Source organism: Lipotes vexillifer, unplaced genomic scaffold, assembly GCF_000442215.2.
Source record: "Lipotes vexillifer unplaced genomic scaffold, Lipotes_vexillifer_v1.1 scaffold278, whole genome shotgun sequence".
Taxonomy (NCBI): Eukaryota; Metazoa; Chordata; class Mammalia; order Artiodactyla; family Lipotidae; genus Lipotes; species Lipotes vexillifer.
The window spans coordinates 5,304,015-5,319,617 of NW_006769677.1; the positions used below are offsets into that span (position 1 = coordinate 5,304,015).

Below are 15,603 nucleotides of genomic sequence, written 5' to 3' on the forward strand. Positions count from 1 at the left end.
TGCTCTCCCTCCCCTCTGGAATTCCTACCACAGTTTCAGGCTCAGCTGGAAAACTTCCTTTGATGGGCCTTTCCCATTCTTTAAGCTGATTAACTCAAGTTGGTTAGACTTCTTCCCATCCAGCCCCACCTGGCCTCTCCTTGAACCTTAATCACACACCTAATTCTTTTCTTGGAATGGTACTGATTCCCTCTCACCTGACAGCTCACCAAATATTTAAAGAAAATAACTATGCCCTTAAATTTTTCTTCATCTGACCAATCATTGGCTGTAATTTTCCTAACTCAAAGGAGTCCCATTTGTTCTCAAGGCTGGAGGAACTGCCCTTGGAGATAAAGGATACATGTACATGTAAAGAAGTTAGCTCCATGTCCTGTTGACAGAATTATTCTCTAATTAAGCTGGAGGTAAGAATTCCAGTTGTTCACAGGGCAGACACAAATCATTTTAGCCCCATCTGCAATCATATATTGGTGACTGCCAGAGACATTTTAAGGAGAAAATGGATATGGTTATTTTGGCAATTAGAATGGTTCCCCTCCTTAGCACTGTATTTCAGTAGATGTTCTTTTTCATTTGGGATAAAGATACTTTATGCTTGCATAGCACTCTATGAAGATTTTCACACTCAGCTCTTACAATCACCTGAGAGATAGACGGGTTTGGGGTGATTATCCCATTTACACAGGAGGTAACTGGCCCCCATATGGTCTGGAGTTGTAAAAGAATCCTATAGGGCTGGCTCAACGTTTCACCCAGTTCTTTCCTCCCCTAAGGCCTAGAATAGCAGTGAGAGCTCTATCTACTGTTTTGCTTGCCCATGTGTTCATGCATTTAATAGGTGTTTTGGTTTTTTTTAAGTACTTGATCTGTGCTAGTTATACACTGATATTAAAACAGTCTTTTTCTGTAGAATGTTCATTATACAGTTTCTTGCAGGTTCCCTTGTATATCTTGGGCTAAATAATCCAAGTTTCCCCTTAATCCATTTCCTTTTGAAAGGAGAGGTCAGGCGAGCAAGCTCATTGTTTCTCCTGGGCCTCATTCTTTAAGATTGGCTTAAATGTAACTAGCAAGTCTGCATTCCGGGAAATGTATTGTCAGATCTTTCTAGAGTCTTGCCTGTCTCTCTAAGACTCTATTTGCACATGGCAGTTATGGATGGAAGTTTTTCCCTTTGAAATAGCATGTCAACAAATATTTTTTGCCTTAATCTCAACAATCTGTATGAGTCCGTAGAATTACTGTCGCTTACATTGATAAGCTGTTAAATTCTTACCCTGCACAGATAAAGGAAAAGAAACCCATTGCCACAAGAAAATAGATGACAGCTCCTTGCTAGGTGATTTTTTAAATTTATTTTATTTTCCTGTAGGAGTCACAGAAAGACTCAGATTGCATTTTCAGCAGGACAGGCAGGGTTGAAGAGGAAAGATGTCAAGGCAATCTCATACTTTCTCCTTTGTTCATTTAACAAACATTTGTTCAGTACCAGCCATGAATTAAATATAGTCTGTCCCCAAGAGAAGGCAGCCTAGTGGAGTAGACATTAGTAATTGCAGTATAGTTTGAGAGTTGGTGGGTTTGAGGTATAAAAGGGTAGTATAGGCCTTGAGGACTGGCTGGACATGTAGCTGCAGGGTTGGGCGAGACCCTGATTGCTAAAGTGGGCCTCACAGGCTATCTTATCTCCAGGCTGTAAGGGTGGGCCTGCCACTCAAGGTTAAGGGAGCATTCTAGATGGTGCGTTCTGATAGAGACTGCAACATAAAGAGGAAGATGAGGTTGAAAGCAAGGAGACAGGTGGGAAGGCAAATGCTCTTGTGCAAGAGATCGTGAAAGCTACAAGTGAGGCTGAGGCATGAGGCAGTAGGATGGACAAGAGGACACAAATAATAGGACTTGATGTGGAGAATGAGGCAGGGCGAGGAGTCAGGGGTGACAGCTGGGTTTTGGATTTGGGTGACTTCCTGCCATTTACCGAGAGGGAAAAGTACAGGAGGCCTATGCTGAGGGCTGGCAAGAGGAGGAAAGATGGCAAATTCCATCAGGGGTAAGTTGAACAGGAAGTACCTGAAGGAAGCCACAGAGAAAGGTATGAAAGACTAGGGGAGGAAAGTCCAGTGCTTCTTTCTGTGAAGGAACAGTGTTTTTTAGTGTTTTGTTTCTTTGTTTCAATTTCCAACGGATTGTATAGGATACCTGGCACGATGAGTAGCTGCTTGGACCACACCCAGTTTCCACGCAGACCTGATCATACACAGCTCCCAAACTTGCCAAGAGTCTGACCAATGGGAAGAATCCACAGATCCACATGCTTGATTATGTCATAAAGTTTCTAGAAGCTTACTTTCAATTTCTTTCCTTATCTCATCATGGACTGGCCTAGTCCATTGATCCACTTTGAGTAGCACTGGTCTAGACTAAGGTATGTACGGGCTGAAGACACAGATTTGGAAGTTAGCATTAGAGGTAGTTGAGGCCAAGGACAGGGGTGTTATTGCTGGGAGACTGTTGAGGGCTGGGCCGTGGACAACCACCATCCAACCCCGTGAAAATGCCAACGTCTAAGGCAGGGGTTCAAACTTTTCCCATAAAGCGTCAGTTTAGTGTTTTAGGTTTCGATGGCCACATACAGCCTGTCACAGCGACTCAACTCTGACCTTGTTATTTGAAAACAGCTCTGCCAGTTTCCAACCCTCAGCACTACAGGGAACGGGGGCCGGAAAATTCTTTGTCGTGGGGGCAGTGTCCTGTGCATCGTAGAATGTTCATTTAGCCGTGCCTCTGACCTCTGTCTACTAGATGCCAGTAGATGCCACCACCCCCAGTCATGAGAATCAAAAATATGTCTAGACATTGCCAAATGTCACCTGCGGGGGTGGGGGGATGGGACAGAATCACCCTCAGTTGAGAACTACTGAGCTGAAGGTAGTACATAAAAAAATGAGCACTGGTGTGTTCCAATAAAACTTTATTTACAAAATCAGACACGGGGTTGGATTTGACCCACCTACCATAATTTGCAGACCCTTGATCTAAGGGATGGGCATAGGGAAAACTAAAAGGGCTTATTCAATAAAATTTAAGGGCCTCTTGTGTTTGCAAGCCCAAGAGGAGGCTCTGTAAGTGATCCAGCATAAAGAAGAGACTGTTAACAACAGCGGCTCCTTTTTTATAGCACCTTTGCCTACCTTATTCTTATTGAGCTTACTACCTACCAGAAGATATCAGACACAAAATCACAAGAGAACAGGAAAGAAAACAAATATAAGCTCTTTAGGAGCCCTAAGAAAAACCTCCAAGCAAGGCAGTAATGAGCCTGGATTGCGTGAGGTGAGTTTGAGAATTTCTCCAGGAAGGAAGTGACTGAAGCAGGTCTTGGAGGATGTTATGAATAATGGTTGATGGTAAAGAGGTGGGAGGACAATTCACGTAAGGAACACAGGTTTCTTAGTTTCAGAAAGTCAGGAGGGAAGTCACGTGTCAGTAGCAAAGGAACGGAGCCATTGTCCCGGCGAAAGCCTTGTGGGTGTACAAGGCGCCCCGATGCATGGCCACGATGCACATGTTTCCTCTGGGAAAATAATTACCAGCACTTAACGCTTTTTCCTAAGAACAGGATATTTTTTTTTTTCTCCTTGAGACTCAGGGGCTTTTACTACCTCAGAATTTTAATCTCGTGGCTTTTATTTCACATGAAGTCAAATCCCTTTTGAGATTCTTTGACAAGGGCAAAAATACTGAAAATTCCTAGTGAGTTGGAAAGGCTGGTATCTGGGACCATTTTATTCATTCTTAGTTAATAACAAGGTCAGGTCATCATCTCTGCCTCTCATTGGTGTTGAGATCATAGTGTATCATTTCCTCTTGGTGCTGTCAGACTTCAGGACAGATAGCCTAGAATAGACACTTCCATTCTCACCCCACTTCCACGGCAGTCGTCACGTTAGTTATCAAATCAGCAGTGGTTAAAAGCACAGATTGTGGAGTCCAGCCATAGCTGAAATCCTGGCTCCTCCATGTTTTGGCTAATGGGTCTAAGACATGGGCTTAATCTAAGACTGGTTCCTAAGAGGTGTGTTCTAATACTCATCTGTCTGGCCCACAGCACACACTCTAGCCATCACTATTCACATATGTAAATTCCTTAGAGAACTCTGCATTTCAAATTTGCTACTTTCTAGAGGCATCCCTTGTAGACTTGGACTGGGGGATGGTTCCCGAGAGCGAAGCAACTCATCTCTCATGATGGAAGGTCTAGCAGGGGTTAGGGATTTAAATAACACTTCTTAATTTGTTCACTGTGTGCCACGTGTTATGGTTAACAAAAAAGATAAGACACAGCTTATACTCACAGAAAAGCTCTCAGCCTAGTCAGAAGGGATATTCATTCATGCATTCAACAAATATTTGTGTACAGATATTTATGTACAAGTAACACAGGGGGGTTTGCCATGAAGTAGGTAGAGAATGCACTGGCCACTGCCAGGTTCCAAACATACCCAGTGTTGGTGTGATGCAGAGGAGCCCCTGCAACGAGTGTGGACAATTGCTAAGGGCCCTAGCAGGATGGGAGGACGGCATGGAAATCCCTATCTGTCCCTTCATCCTGTTAGGGAAGGAAGAGTAGTCAAGAGACCTAAATTAGATGTGCTCTGAAGACAAAGGACGAAGAACACCATACCATATGTAGTATGAGTCAAGTGACCATAGTCTGAATTTCTGGACACCTGTCAAACCTGTTTGGACCACTTGATATTCCTATTCCCATAGTTGGAGTTTTCATAGAATAGTTACTGACTTAAATATTAGGGGTTTTTTTCTTTTTATTTTTTTGGTGAGCAGCTAAGCAACTTTACAAGTTATTTGATTTGAGCTGAGTTTTCAGATTTGAGCCAATTCCCGGCTGAATGTTGCTGACAACTTCAGGGTGAGATTCTCATCCTGTACTGATATTGTCCTTGCAGCTTCACAAACCAAGTCAGATCCATTAGTTCTAGAAGCATGGGAGCAGTTCACAGGAATGGTCTTATTTGATTCGTATCCACCGGCTAGCGCCTCTGCCTTGGTCCTTCTGCCCAGCCCTGAGGCTGAGTCCCTTGTAAAACTCATCATGGTAAATGAGCCAGGCCCTTCTCCTGCCTCGTTATAACTGCCAGGGCTCCACATCCGTCTTGAGTCCTCCTCAATAACTCATTTTAATAGGGCGAAAGGTTGAAATGGCCTCTCTTCAAAAGTGCAGGGTTGGTACTTTGAGGTGGATGCTCTGTCTTCCAATTTTGCTTCTAAAAACCCTTTCAAACAGTACAATTAGATCCTATAAATGTGAGGAGTGTATGCACATTAGCAGTGAGTCTCCCATATGGTATTTGTGGGTCTCTATATAATCAGGGTTGTAAAAGAAAAATAAATACAAGCTGTAGCTGAATCATAAACGAGAAGTCCCTTTATAAATAATTGAGGGTTGAGATGTAGCATAGACTTTCTGAGTGGGTCTATAAAATAGTCTGCTCAGTCTGGCTATAAGTTCATTTGCATGACAGCCAGGCGGCTGGGAACTAAGCTAATGGTGTTTTATAGCCTTGCAGCATATAGCTATGTCCTCAGTTCAGATAATATGGGGAGAGGATAAGAATCTAAAAATAGAAAAGGCATCTTTTTATCTTCTCGTGGGTGGAGTAAAACAGACTAAAAATATGAAAAGCATCCTTTCAGGATGCCATTTACCAGGGTATTCTCTGGTTACATTTATTTCTGTCTTAGATTTTCATGTAAGTTCAATGTTGAATCTCTAGTAGTATGATTTTTTTTTTCTCCTTGAATTTTAAAATAGTTTGATCCAGAGACACACTCCTACAGAGGTTTGCAAAAGGATTGGCATGAGTGCCCTCATCATCATAATATTTTAGTATTTCTGATACAGAAGGTTGTCTGGTCATCCCTATATTAGTAACAAATGGAAAGTCTTCTAGGAAAAGTCTGTGAGTGTTTTTTATGGGTGAGTGTGATGTGGAGCCATAAGGAAATGAGCAGTGATAGTTTTCCCTGTGGGAGACTCAAAATGAATAGGGACGAGACCCCACCCACTGTGCACATCTCAGACGCTCAGAGGCAAGGCTGCTGCCCGGTGACATCCTCCATGCATGCCCGGTACACTGCCCCCTTCCCACAGCAACCCATTCCATCTTGCCAGAACCCTGGATTCTCCCTTAGAGGATCCAAAAGCTGTTTCCCTGTAGCTTCTGCTTTTGTAGCCCTAGGGCCTCTCGTACTGAACAAGTTAATCCCTTTTCCACTGCAGTTCAGTGAATCCTTCAGATCCCTAAAGATTCATTTTCCCTCAGTATTTGAGTTTTCTCTAAGCTGCTCCGCCTCACCTTCTCGTGTCCTGACGGAGTCCCTTTGTCTCCCTGTTGGACTCCTGGGAACCTGCAGGAACATGTTCCAGGTCACCTTTATCCCTTTAAAGTGTGAAGCCCAGGGTGAAATACACTTTTCCAGGGCTCATCGCAGTGTAATTATATCTCCCCTATGTTGGCAATGGAGAGCAATACCCCAGAGATGGTTGTGGGTGTAAGGGGTGGGGGGTTCTTGGCCATGCCACCATCCTTCCCTGGGACTGTTGCCTCAGGCACAAAGAAGGAATAACCAAGTATTTTTGCTTGGGGCCCAGATGGTACAGCGGTGCTGCATCTGGGTGCTAGGAAGAAGGGCATGCTGATTCAACACTGAGACAAAGCGAAAAGTGATAGGAAGTTAGGGGGTCTTGGAAGGATGTGACAACTAAGCAAGAAAGGGGAAGTCCAGTGCAGACTCACTTCCTGCAAGTTGAAGAAAGGAAAAGGCCCACAGGTCCCCCAGGACAGCCACACGCACACATGCCTCCCCCCCCACCTGCCCTTTTTTATGCATGCGTGTTTTAGATTAACATTGCAACCTATCGTGCAGGATGCAAGAACTTTTTTATCCTCTCTGTCCCCTAAGAATTAATCTAAAAACAATTAGTAGACAAACCAAACATTCCTTTCTTAAAATAAATGGAATTTTAAAAAATCCCAACCCCTTTGTTCTTTTCAGAGCCCTGTGAGTTGCCAGTACTGTCAACTCTGGTCATCCAGGGACTGATTTTTGAGTGTGTGACTTTTTCATAACCCTTTGCTTTTCTCCCCCACCTCCTGGCTGCTGCCCTGTTTTGGTCTTTTCAGCATCATTCTCTTTACCAAAAGGATGATAAGGAAATGAAGGGAAGGGTGGCCACTTCAGTTTTTTTCTTCATTGAATTATTATTTCTGTGTTGATTTTTCCTGTTAACACTGTCACTTATGCTTAAATCAGTCACATGTAAGAACCTGGAATTGTCTGGCCTGGTACAGGAATGACCACCTGACACTGCCTTTCTTATCAAAACCATGCCTTCAACTTCCTCCTGAGTCCTTTTGTGTCTTGGAACCCTTGAGCTTCTCACAAGTTCCTGTGAGTAGGGGTCTGTGCCTTTGCAGCTGGACTTCTCGCCCACACATCTGCCAGACATCCTCTCTAACCTTGATAGACAGTGACAGGCGACTGACTGGGGAGTTGAACCCTTTTGTTGGCCAATCTCTCCTCTCCAGTGCCCAGGAGCTGGAACCTTTGTTTTCAGAGGAATCTATAATTTCCAAGATGAATATTACCTCAAATGTCATCTAAGCGGGGGGAAGAGGAGCAAACAGTGATCTAAGAACTTCCGGAGAACGGGATCAGCAATCTTGGAGAGTTCAGATTTCAGGGCCAAGGGCAGGGTTTTGAGAAAGGTCTACACATAGGATGGTTTCTTTGTCTCTCTCTTTTTCTTTCTTTCTTTCCTTTCTCCCTCCAGTCGTTCATCCCTTCCTCCCTCTCTTCCTTCCTCTCTTTCCAAGACGGTGGGAGTGGAGGAATGATGGCAATGTAGGAAAGCTGGAGAGCAGGAGAGTCCCAAGTGTGGAGAGTCACTGACGGTGGTAGAGTCCTGACCGATACACAAAGGCTGGAAATGCTCTTCATTTGGATCATGGAACGCCCAGGAGGGCTGGCTCTCCAGTTCTAGTCAGGCCTGTAAGCCCTTTTGGTTTAGCTCTTCCTGTCTTCTTCTCCCGCTTCCTCCTCCTGGGTGTCCACCTGACTCAGGCTTTCCCTCTGATTCATCCCTTGCTCTGTCTGCTGCCACGTGGGTCAGCCACCAGCAGCCTCCAGGAGCCCAAGTCTCCTTTTCAGAAAATGGTGAGGAGGGACGGGATTTCGTGTTGTGGCCTTTAGGACCATTCCACCATAAAGTGCTGCTCATCTGCATCACCACCACCTCTCAGAGAAGGAGCTATACCCCTGAGCCCCAGTACCTCCACCTGCCTGTGCTTCCCTCCACATGGGTACCCTGCCACCCACACTTTCACCAGCATCCTGGGTCTCTTCCCTCTTCTCATTTCCTTCTGACGAAAAACCTTCTCTTCTGAGACCTTTTCCATCCTACAAATACAGACTGGTGGAGCCTCTTTGGTGAAGGCCTGATCACCACAGAAAGGAATGATCTGTCCCTTTGACAAGCTCAGGTGAGATGAGGGTCAGCCCTCTCGTGAGGCCTTCCGCCTTAAGATTTTGGCTTTTGAACCCACTTTCCCATAATATTGTTTGCATTATGATCAGTGACTCATGGGTTCGGTAGACGTTTTAGGACCTACGTATAAAATTGTCTCTGCAGGAAACAACCCTCGTACTTATTTTTTTTAAATAGCTAATTCATGCACGTAGTTAAGAAATCTAAAATCATGAAAGGATGTACAGTGAAAAGTTTCTCTTCCACCCTTATCCCCTTCCATCTACTTCCCCTCCCCGTGGGCACCTCACCATTATTTCCTATGTATGCTTCCAGAGAAAGTTTATCTACATACAAGCCAGTACAGATGTTATCTGTACACTTTTGCACCTCTTTTATTTCTTTGCAGATATATGTCTTTGAAGTTCTTTCTATATCAGCATATAAAGAGCTGCTTCATCCTTTTCTAGGCCTGTGTAATATTCATTTGTACAGATGCACCTTAATTTGTATAACCAGTCCTGTAAAGGTGGACAGTTAGGTTGTTTCCAATTTTTTTTTTTTTTTTTTTTTGCCGCACCGCATAGCTTGTGGAATCTTAGTTCCCCGACCAGGGATTGAACCCGGGCCCCCAGCAGTGAAAGCTCCATGTCCTAACCACTGGACCACCAGGGAATTCTCAGTTGTTTCCAACTCTTGGCTGTTATAAACTATGCTGGACTGACAACACTGTATATGTATTATTTCATTATTTCCCGTATACGTAAATTGGATAAATCTCTGTAAGTGGAATTCCGGGGCCTAAGGAATGTCATTTGTAGTTTTCATAGATACTGCATTCCACTGAGGTTGGACCTGTGCATGCTTCCCCACCCTTATCAGCCACTGTGTTATCACATATTTGTATCTTAAAGAGGCTTTGGAAGGAACCCCCTTCATCAATTGGGAGATGACTGACTTCCCAGGGAGTGTGCTCCTTAAATGGCAAGACCCCAATGTCTGAAGCCCATGCCCAGCCACTTGGCTTAGTGCCTAGTAGCCGTGCGGCCTTGGCAAAGCCTGTGCCTCGATGCTTCGTCAGTAAAATGAGGGTGTTAACATGGGTTCTTGTGAGTGAGCTAGAACACACTGAAGGTTGGAACAGTGCCTAGCACATAGACGTTCTCAATAAACATTTCTTGTCATATGACATGTTGGTGGTTCCCAGGAGGTACACGCATACCCTCTCCAGGACCAGGCACTTTGTTCCCAGTGAAGAAACCACCCTGCAGTTTCCTGCTTTAGCAACAGCAGAGAAGTTGTTGAGCAGTCAGCCTGGGGCATGGCTGTCCACTGACTGATAAGCCAAGGAGCCCAGAACATTCAGAAAGCAGAAAGGAGGGGAGGAAGCAGTCACGGTATTGGATTGTCTCTCCCAGGATCAAGCATGGTTGCCCCTGAGCTGGAGGAGGAAAGGTAACAGATAAGATAGATGGATGGGTCAGCGCTCTCAGATATTTCCCCAGCACCATATCACAAAAATCAACTTGTCTAAAGTTGTAAAACTGACATTTTTGCACCAAATTCCCATTTTGTTTTGTTTTTTTCCTTAAACTTCCAATGAATTGGAGGGCTCTTAGCCCTGGCACACAATAGAAATTCAATACAAATTACTGTTTCCAAAGTCCTAGAAGCCTCCATCCCTGTCATGCAGTAAATACTATGTAAATATTTGTAGAAAGAAAGAAAAATGCCTTTTAAGGTAGCTCCTTTCTTTTCCCACTCCTGAGAATCTACTGCCTGCAGCTTATCTAGCCTCTGCTCACCAACCCTTTTCTTACTTTTTTCTTTGTTTTTTTGTTGCTTGTCTCCCACCTTTGCATCCACTCCACTGACATAAAACCCAGCTTCTACCAGGTCGAGCAAGCCTCTGCCGAGGGGCCTGCAGGGCCCGTGGCCATGGCTGTGGCCAGGCAGGGACTGAGGACTGGGCCTTCCAAGTGTAGCAGGCATACCCTCTACCTTTTCTCCTTACTTTGCTCCCCAATATCCCCAGTCACTGTACAGGTAAAGGGTGAGTGTGAGTGATCCAGTCAGAGGAGCAGAGAAGCACTCTAGCTGCATCTTCGTGCTATTTTTGTTTTTCTAAAGAATCTGAAATGAATGCCATGCCTTGGTTCTGGCCTTGCATAACCCTGGCTCCACCAGCTGACCACATGCAGCCCTCACATGCCTTGGAGTTGCAGTGGACACACTGTATCTTTCCATGGCAGCTGCCCTCCTGGCCTTGTGCGCTGAGGACACAGCTCCAGTGGGCAGCTGTTCTTCGGGGCTGCCCCCCACCTTCTGCAGGCCCAGTGCCCTAGCTGCTTCTGCAGGCGGTCACCATACTGTGCCTAGAGGGGCAGGGAGGCGACACCAGGCACCCTGGGTGGCAGGGGCCCTGGGCTGTTGTGCACTTAGAGGGGAAGGACATTGATGTTTTAGCACGAAGACCCAGGGCTTCCACTTCTGTTACTATTACAAGACCCAAATTAGACTTAAAACTATGAGAATGTCAGACTCACAAGCATGTCTTCCCATGCTAGGGTTCCCCATCTACTCACTTGGTATCAAGCATCTCTTTTAGTAACATGGTATCTCTGTGCCTTCCTAATCTGAAGTGGGGAGGCCGACCCACCAGGCACCTCTGGGGAGTGTGTGGTCTTATCTGGCAACTTCCAGGGTAGCCTGCTCTGGGTGCAAACCCTCATGCCACCTTGGCCTCCTCCCCACTCCCAGAGCCAGGGTAGGGGTGGTCTCTCCAGCTCATCCTTCTCTGCCTCCTCAGGCCTGGGTGCCTGCCACTTCCCCAACAGACAGAGCTACTTGTTACCTGGCTGGAGCAGAGTCCTCGCCATCTGCCACAGGCAAATGAATTTAAAACTCTTGCTGAAAGGAAAGAAATATGGGGCAGATGTAGACGGCCTCCAGCTGCTACAAAGCAAATGTGGCTCTCAAGCCACCATCTAACCCAGCCCTCGGAGTATTTACTTATTTATTTGCTCTGCGGCCAGGGGGAGGAGACCCCAATGGGAGAGGTCACAGCGGAGCCATTTTAGGAATTCCCACAGTGGTGAAGGTTTTAGCTTCTCCATGTCAGCTGATGTGACTGAAGAGTTGGAGGATTATTTTCAAGAGATGAAGAGGTTCTCATCTGTAAGACGAGAGCCCCAAACCTTCTTGTAGCCCATCACTTCTAATTGTGTCATATAGCATGTGCAGGGAGAGTGTGTTAGCTTTCTACGCGGGTAACAAATTACAAACATAGTGGCTTACAGCCCTACCTGTGTTCTGTCTCACAGTGTCTGCAGGTCAGAGGTCCAGGCAGGGCTTAGATGCATAGTCTCATCAGGCTGTAAACTAGGGGTCGGAGTTATGGTCTCATCGGAGGCTCAACTGGGAAAAGATCCACTTCCAGGTTCCCCCAGGTTGCTGGCAGAATTCATTTCCATATGCCCTCTCTCAGTGGCTTACTTTTTCAAAACCAGTAAAGGGAGCCTCCCTCCAGTCTGCTAAGACGGAATCTTTTATAATGTAACCTAATCAGGGCTGTGACATCTCATCACCTTGTTTAGAAGCAACTCGCAGGTTCTACCCACAAAGGCATTAACACCAGGCAGCCACTTACTTGGAACCCTGCCTACCACAGAGAAAGGATACAAGCTTATCAGCAAATGTTTCAAAAGTATTCTCAAGTGAAGACCCAACCTATTATGTATGATCACACTTTCTCTTTGAAAAAGCAGTTTTGTTCTTTTCCTTCCATTTCAGAATGTCGCCAAATCCTTAATTTTATTTTTTGCTTTTCACAATCTTTTTTTTTAATTTTAATTTTATATTGGAGTATAGTTGATAAACAATGTTGTGTTAGTTTCAGGTGTACAGCAAAGTGATTCAGTTATACATATATATGTATATATTCTTTTTCAAATTCTTTTCCCATTTAGGTTAAAATCCTGAAATTTTTGACAGCCCCGTTCTCTCTGCCACAACTTGATTCCAGCTCCAACTTCCATAATGGCTTTATTTTACTGAGAAAGGGTGTTCCTTTTTTTTGACTTCCGAATCTCGGTTTTCTCAACTGTAAGAATGCATTTTCACTGAGATTTTGTTGGATACTAGCTTCACTGTCACTTAGTAAATGATATTTCCAGTTGCTTTCCTTGTAGGACTTCATTATATTGCATTTTTATTTATATACAGAAGTCAATCAACAACAAAATATTCTTCGTCTTGCTAGTGTGAACACCAAAGCAAGAGAGAAAATATATTTTAAAACAAATTCAGTTGTGTCTAAGGAGCTGAAATCACTCTGCTCATGTGCTGAGAGCAGTTCTTATAACAGAGGAAAATGACTAAAATCTCAGACGTATCCAGAAAATTGTGTCCGTGACCATGTTTTAAAAGTGCGGATGTCATACGTTTGGGTTTTTTAATCTCTCTTTCTCTCCCTTTTTTCTTTTTTCCCCTGAAGTAAGACTAAGATTAGTGGGCCCTTGTTAAGATCAAAGTTTTTATCCTGCTTAATGGAGAGAAACAAAATAAAGTTTGGCTTCAGATGGGAACTGGTCCTGCCATTATTTACAGGCTCTTGAAAAAGTGAAAAAGTCAGGCCCAAGTGATCCCTGAAGGGTCAGCTAATTATAACCTGCTTTGGTTTCTCTTCCAGGTTTCTCCATGCTGTGGAAGGGACTGGCGGATGTAACCGGCTCTCCAGAAAGCCCTGCTTGGCTGTAAGTCCAGGAAGACCTCTTAGACCTCCATCTCGTTTCAGAGCCACTTCTGAGCTACTTGAGAAAAATGATGTGACAATTCCTATCAAAAAGGATATTGGGAAACATATAACATCTGTGAAGAAAGTCGCCCTTTTTCCCTTTTGCAAAATAGACATCCTCAAACTCCAAAATGCCAGCCAAGACCCCAATTTACCTGAAAGCTGCCAATAACAAGAAAGGAAAGAAATTTAAACTGAGGGACATCTTATCTCCGGATATGATCAGCCCTCCTCTTGGAGACTTCCGCCACACCATTCACATTGGCAAAGAGGGCCAGCACGATGTCTTTGGAGATATTTCCTTTCTTCAAGGCAACTATGAGCTTCTACCTGGAAACCAGGAGAAAGTGCGCATGGGCCAGTTCCCTGGGCATAACGAGTTCTTCCGGGCCAACAGTACCTCCGACTCCATGTTCACAGAAACGCCCTCTCCGGTGCTCAAAAATGCCATCTCCCTCCCAACCATCGGAGGGTCCCAAGCACTCATGTTGCCCTTGTTGTCACCGGTGACATTCAGTTCCAAACAGGAGTCCTTAGGGCCAGGAAAGCTGCCCCGGCTTAGCTGTGAGCCGGTCATGGAGGAGAAGGCTCCAGAGGAAAGCAGCCTGTTGGAGAATGGGACGGTCCACCAGGGGGATGTCTCGTGGGGGTCCAGCGGGTCCGCATCCCAGTCCAGCCAGGGCAGGGGCAGCCACTCCTCCAGCCTCTCCGAACAGTATCCCGACTGGGCGGCCGAGGACATGTTTGACCATTCCGCCCCGTGCGAGCTCGTCAAGGAAAAGACTAAATCAGAGGAGTCCCTCTCTGATCTCACGGGTTCCCTCCTCTCCCTGCAGCTCGATCTTGGGCCCTCATTTCTAGATGAGGTGCTGAATGTCATGGATAAAAATAAGTAACAGGACACCGCCGGCTCTTTTCATTCGGGGTAAAAGGTATCAAAAAACAGAACAAAACAAAACCACGAAGAGAAGAGCTTCACTGGCTATACTTGCTGTCATGTGATGGGTTTTCTAAAATAACATTCCTACAAAATATTTTTTTACCTGGTATGCCCTGTTTGCAAAAACAGTGAAAAAAACAAACCTATCCTGGCAAAGAGAGGAAGTGAGTCAGAACCCATTTTCGGCGGGCATTGCTGATGTACAGCTCACATTTTTTGTTTTCAGACACATAAGAAATCTGGCTTGGCCAGGACTGGCACTATTTATGAAGGGCTGTGCCAGTCACATTAAGGACCTTTACAGTACTCTGGCATTTTCTGAGCAAGAGGAAGTCAAAATTTATTTAACACCCACACCTTTTTTCTAGACTCTTTTCTATATTATATCATTTGGGCTCACCATAGCAAATTCTTCAGTGTTAAAACTTTTCTCTGTTTTCACATTTGAACAACTTTATGGGTTTCGGGGATTTGCTTGTAGCTCTTATATATCTCTATATATTATATCTATATTGCGAAATTTTGACTGTCGGCTACATGTTGGTAAGACACAAGCAAAGTATTACTGTAACTAAGTTATTTTTAAAGTTAAAATATATTTTTATGTGCCTTTGGCTCTTTATTGCAGAGTCTACATTTTATAGGTACTACATCAAATATGGTCATTTGACTTTCCATTGGGATTCCATTCTAAGCTGTGTATGTGTATGTTTGGAAAACTGTATTCATACTTAGCTTTATTTTTTTTTCTTCAACTGTTATCATAGTTTTCATAGCAGCCAACAATGGATTGTAAAGTGTAAAGGCACAGGTTACTCACAATGCTTCTGCAGAGACTGTGGGCTACACCACATAATGTTATTTGGAAATATGGGTATTTTAGTACAGTACATACTTGCATTACATAGGTACTTCATACAACACAATAAAGAGTAAATGTTAAAATCAACTTGCTTGGTTATAGTAATAAACAAAAACATAAGACAGTAATTATATTTTCTTCAAGTCCAGGGCTAGAAAAATTGCTTCTGTAAAGTGTACATGAGCCTGTAAAATAAGGTAAGAGGTGATTTCCACCCACTCAGTAATTTTGATTATTGCCCAAAGGTTTGAGATTCTAAAAATAAGGCCCCTCAATTTTAGGAAAAATGAACATGTGAGATGAGAATTTTTTTTTAAAAGTCAGCACTGATGCCAGCTTCTCAAAAACTCATTTCTGTGAATCTCCTCCCTTACTTTAACACGGCAAACTCGTGCAACCCCAGCCCCGTCCCTACGGGACAGATGCTTCCATGCAGCAGGTGCCATATAGACAAG

The 15,603-nt window shown here is 44.4% G+C and overlaps 1 protein-coding gene across 1 annotated transcript in view; it reads left to right on the plus strand.

Moving 5' to 3' along the window:
* CDC42EP3 (CDC42 effector protein 3) overlaps positions 1 to 15,231 on the plus strand; it is a 23,205-nt gene extending 7,974 nt beyond the window's left edge. Inside the window, exon 2 of the mRNA XM_007445785.1 lies at positions 13,242 to 15,231. Coding sequence (XP_007445847.1) covers positions 13,478 to 14,242 — 765 coding nt within the window. The 5' untranslated portion in view covers positions 13,242 to 13,477 and the 3' untranslated portion in view covers positions 14,243 to 15,231. The remainder of the gene's footprint in view (positions 1 to 13,241) is intronic.
* The last annotated feature ends 372 nt before the right edge of the window (positions 15,232 to 15,603 follow it).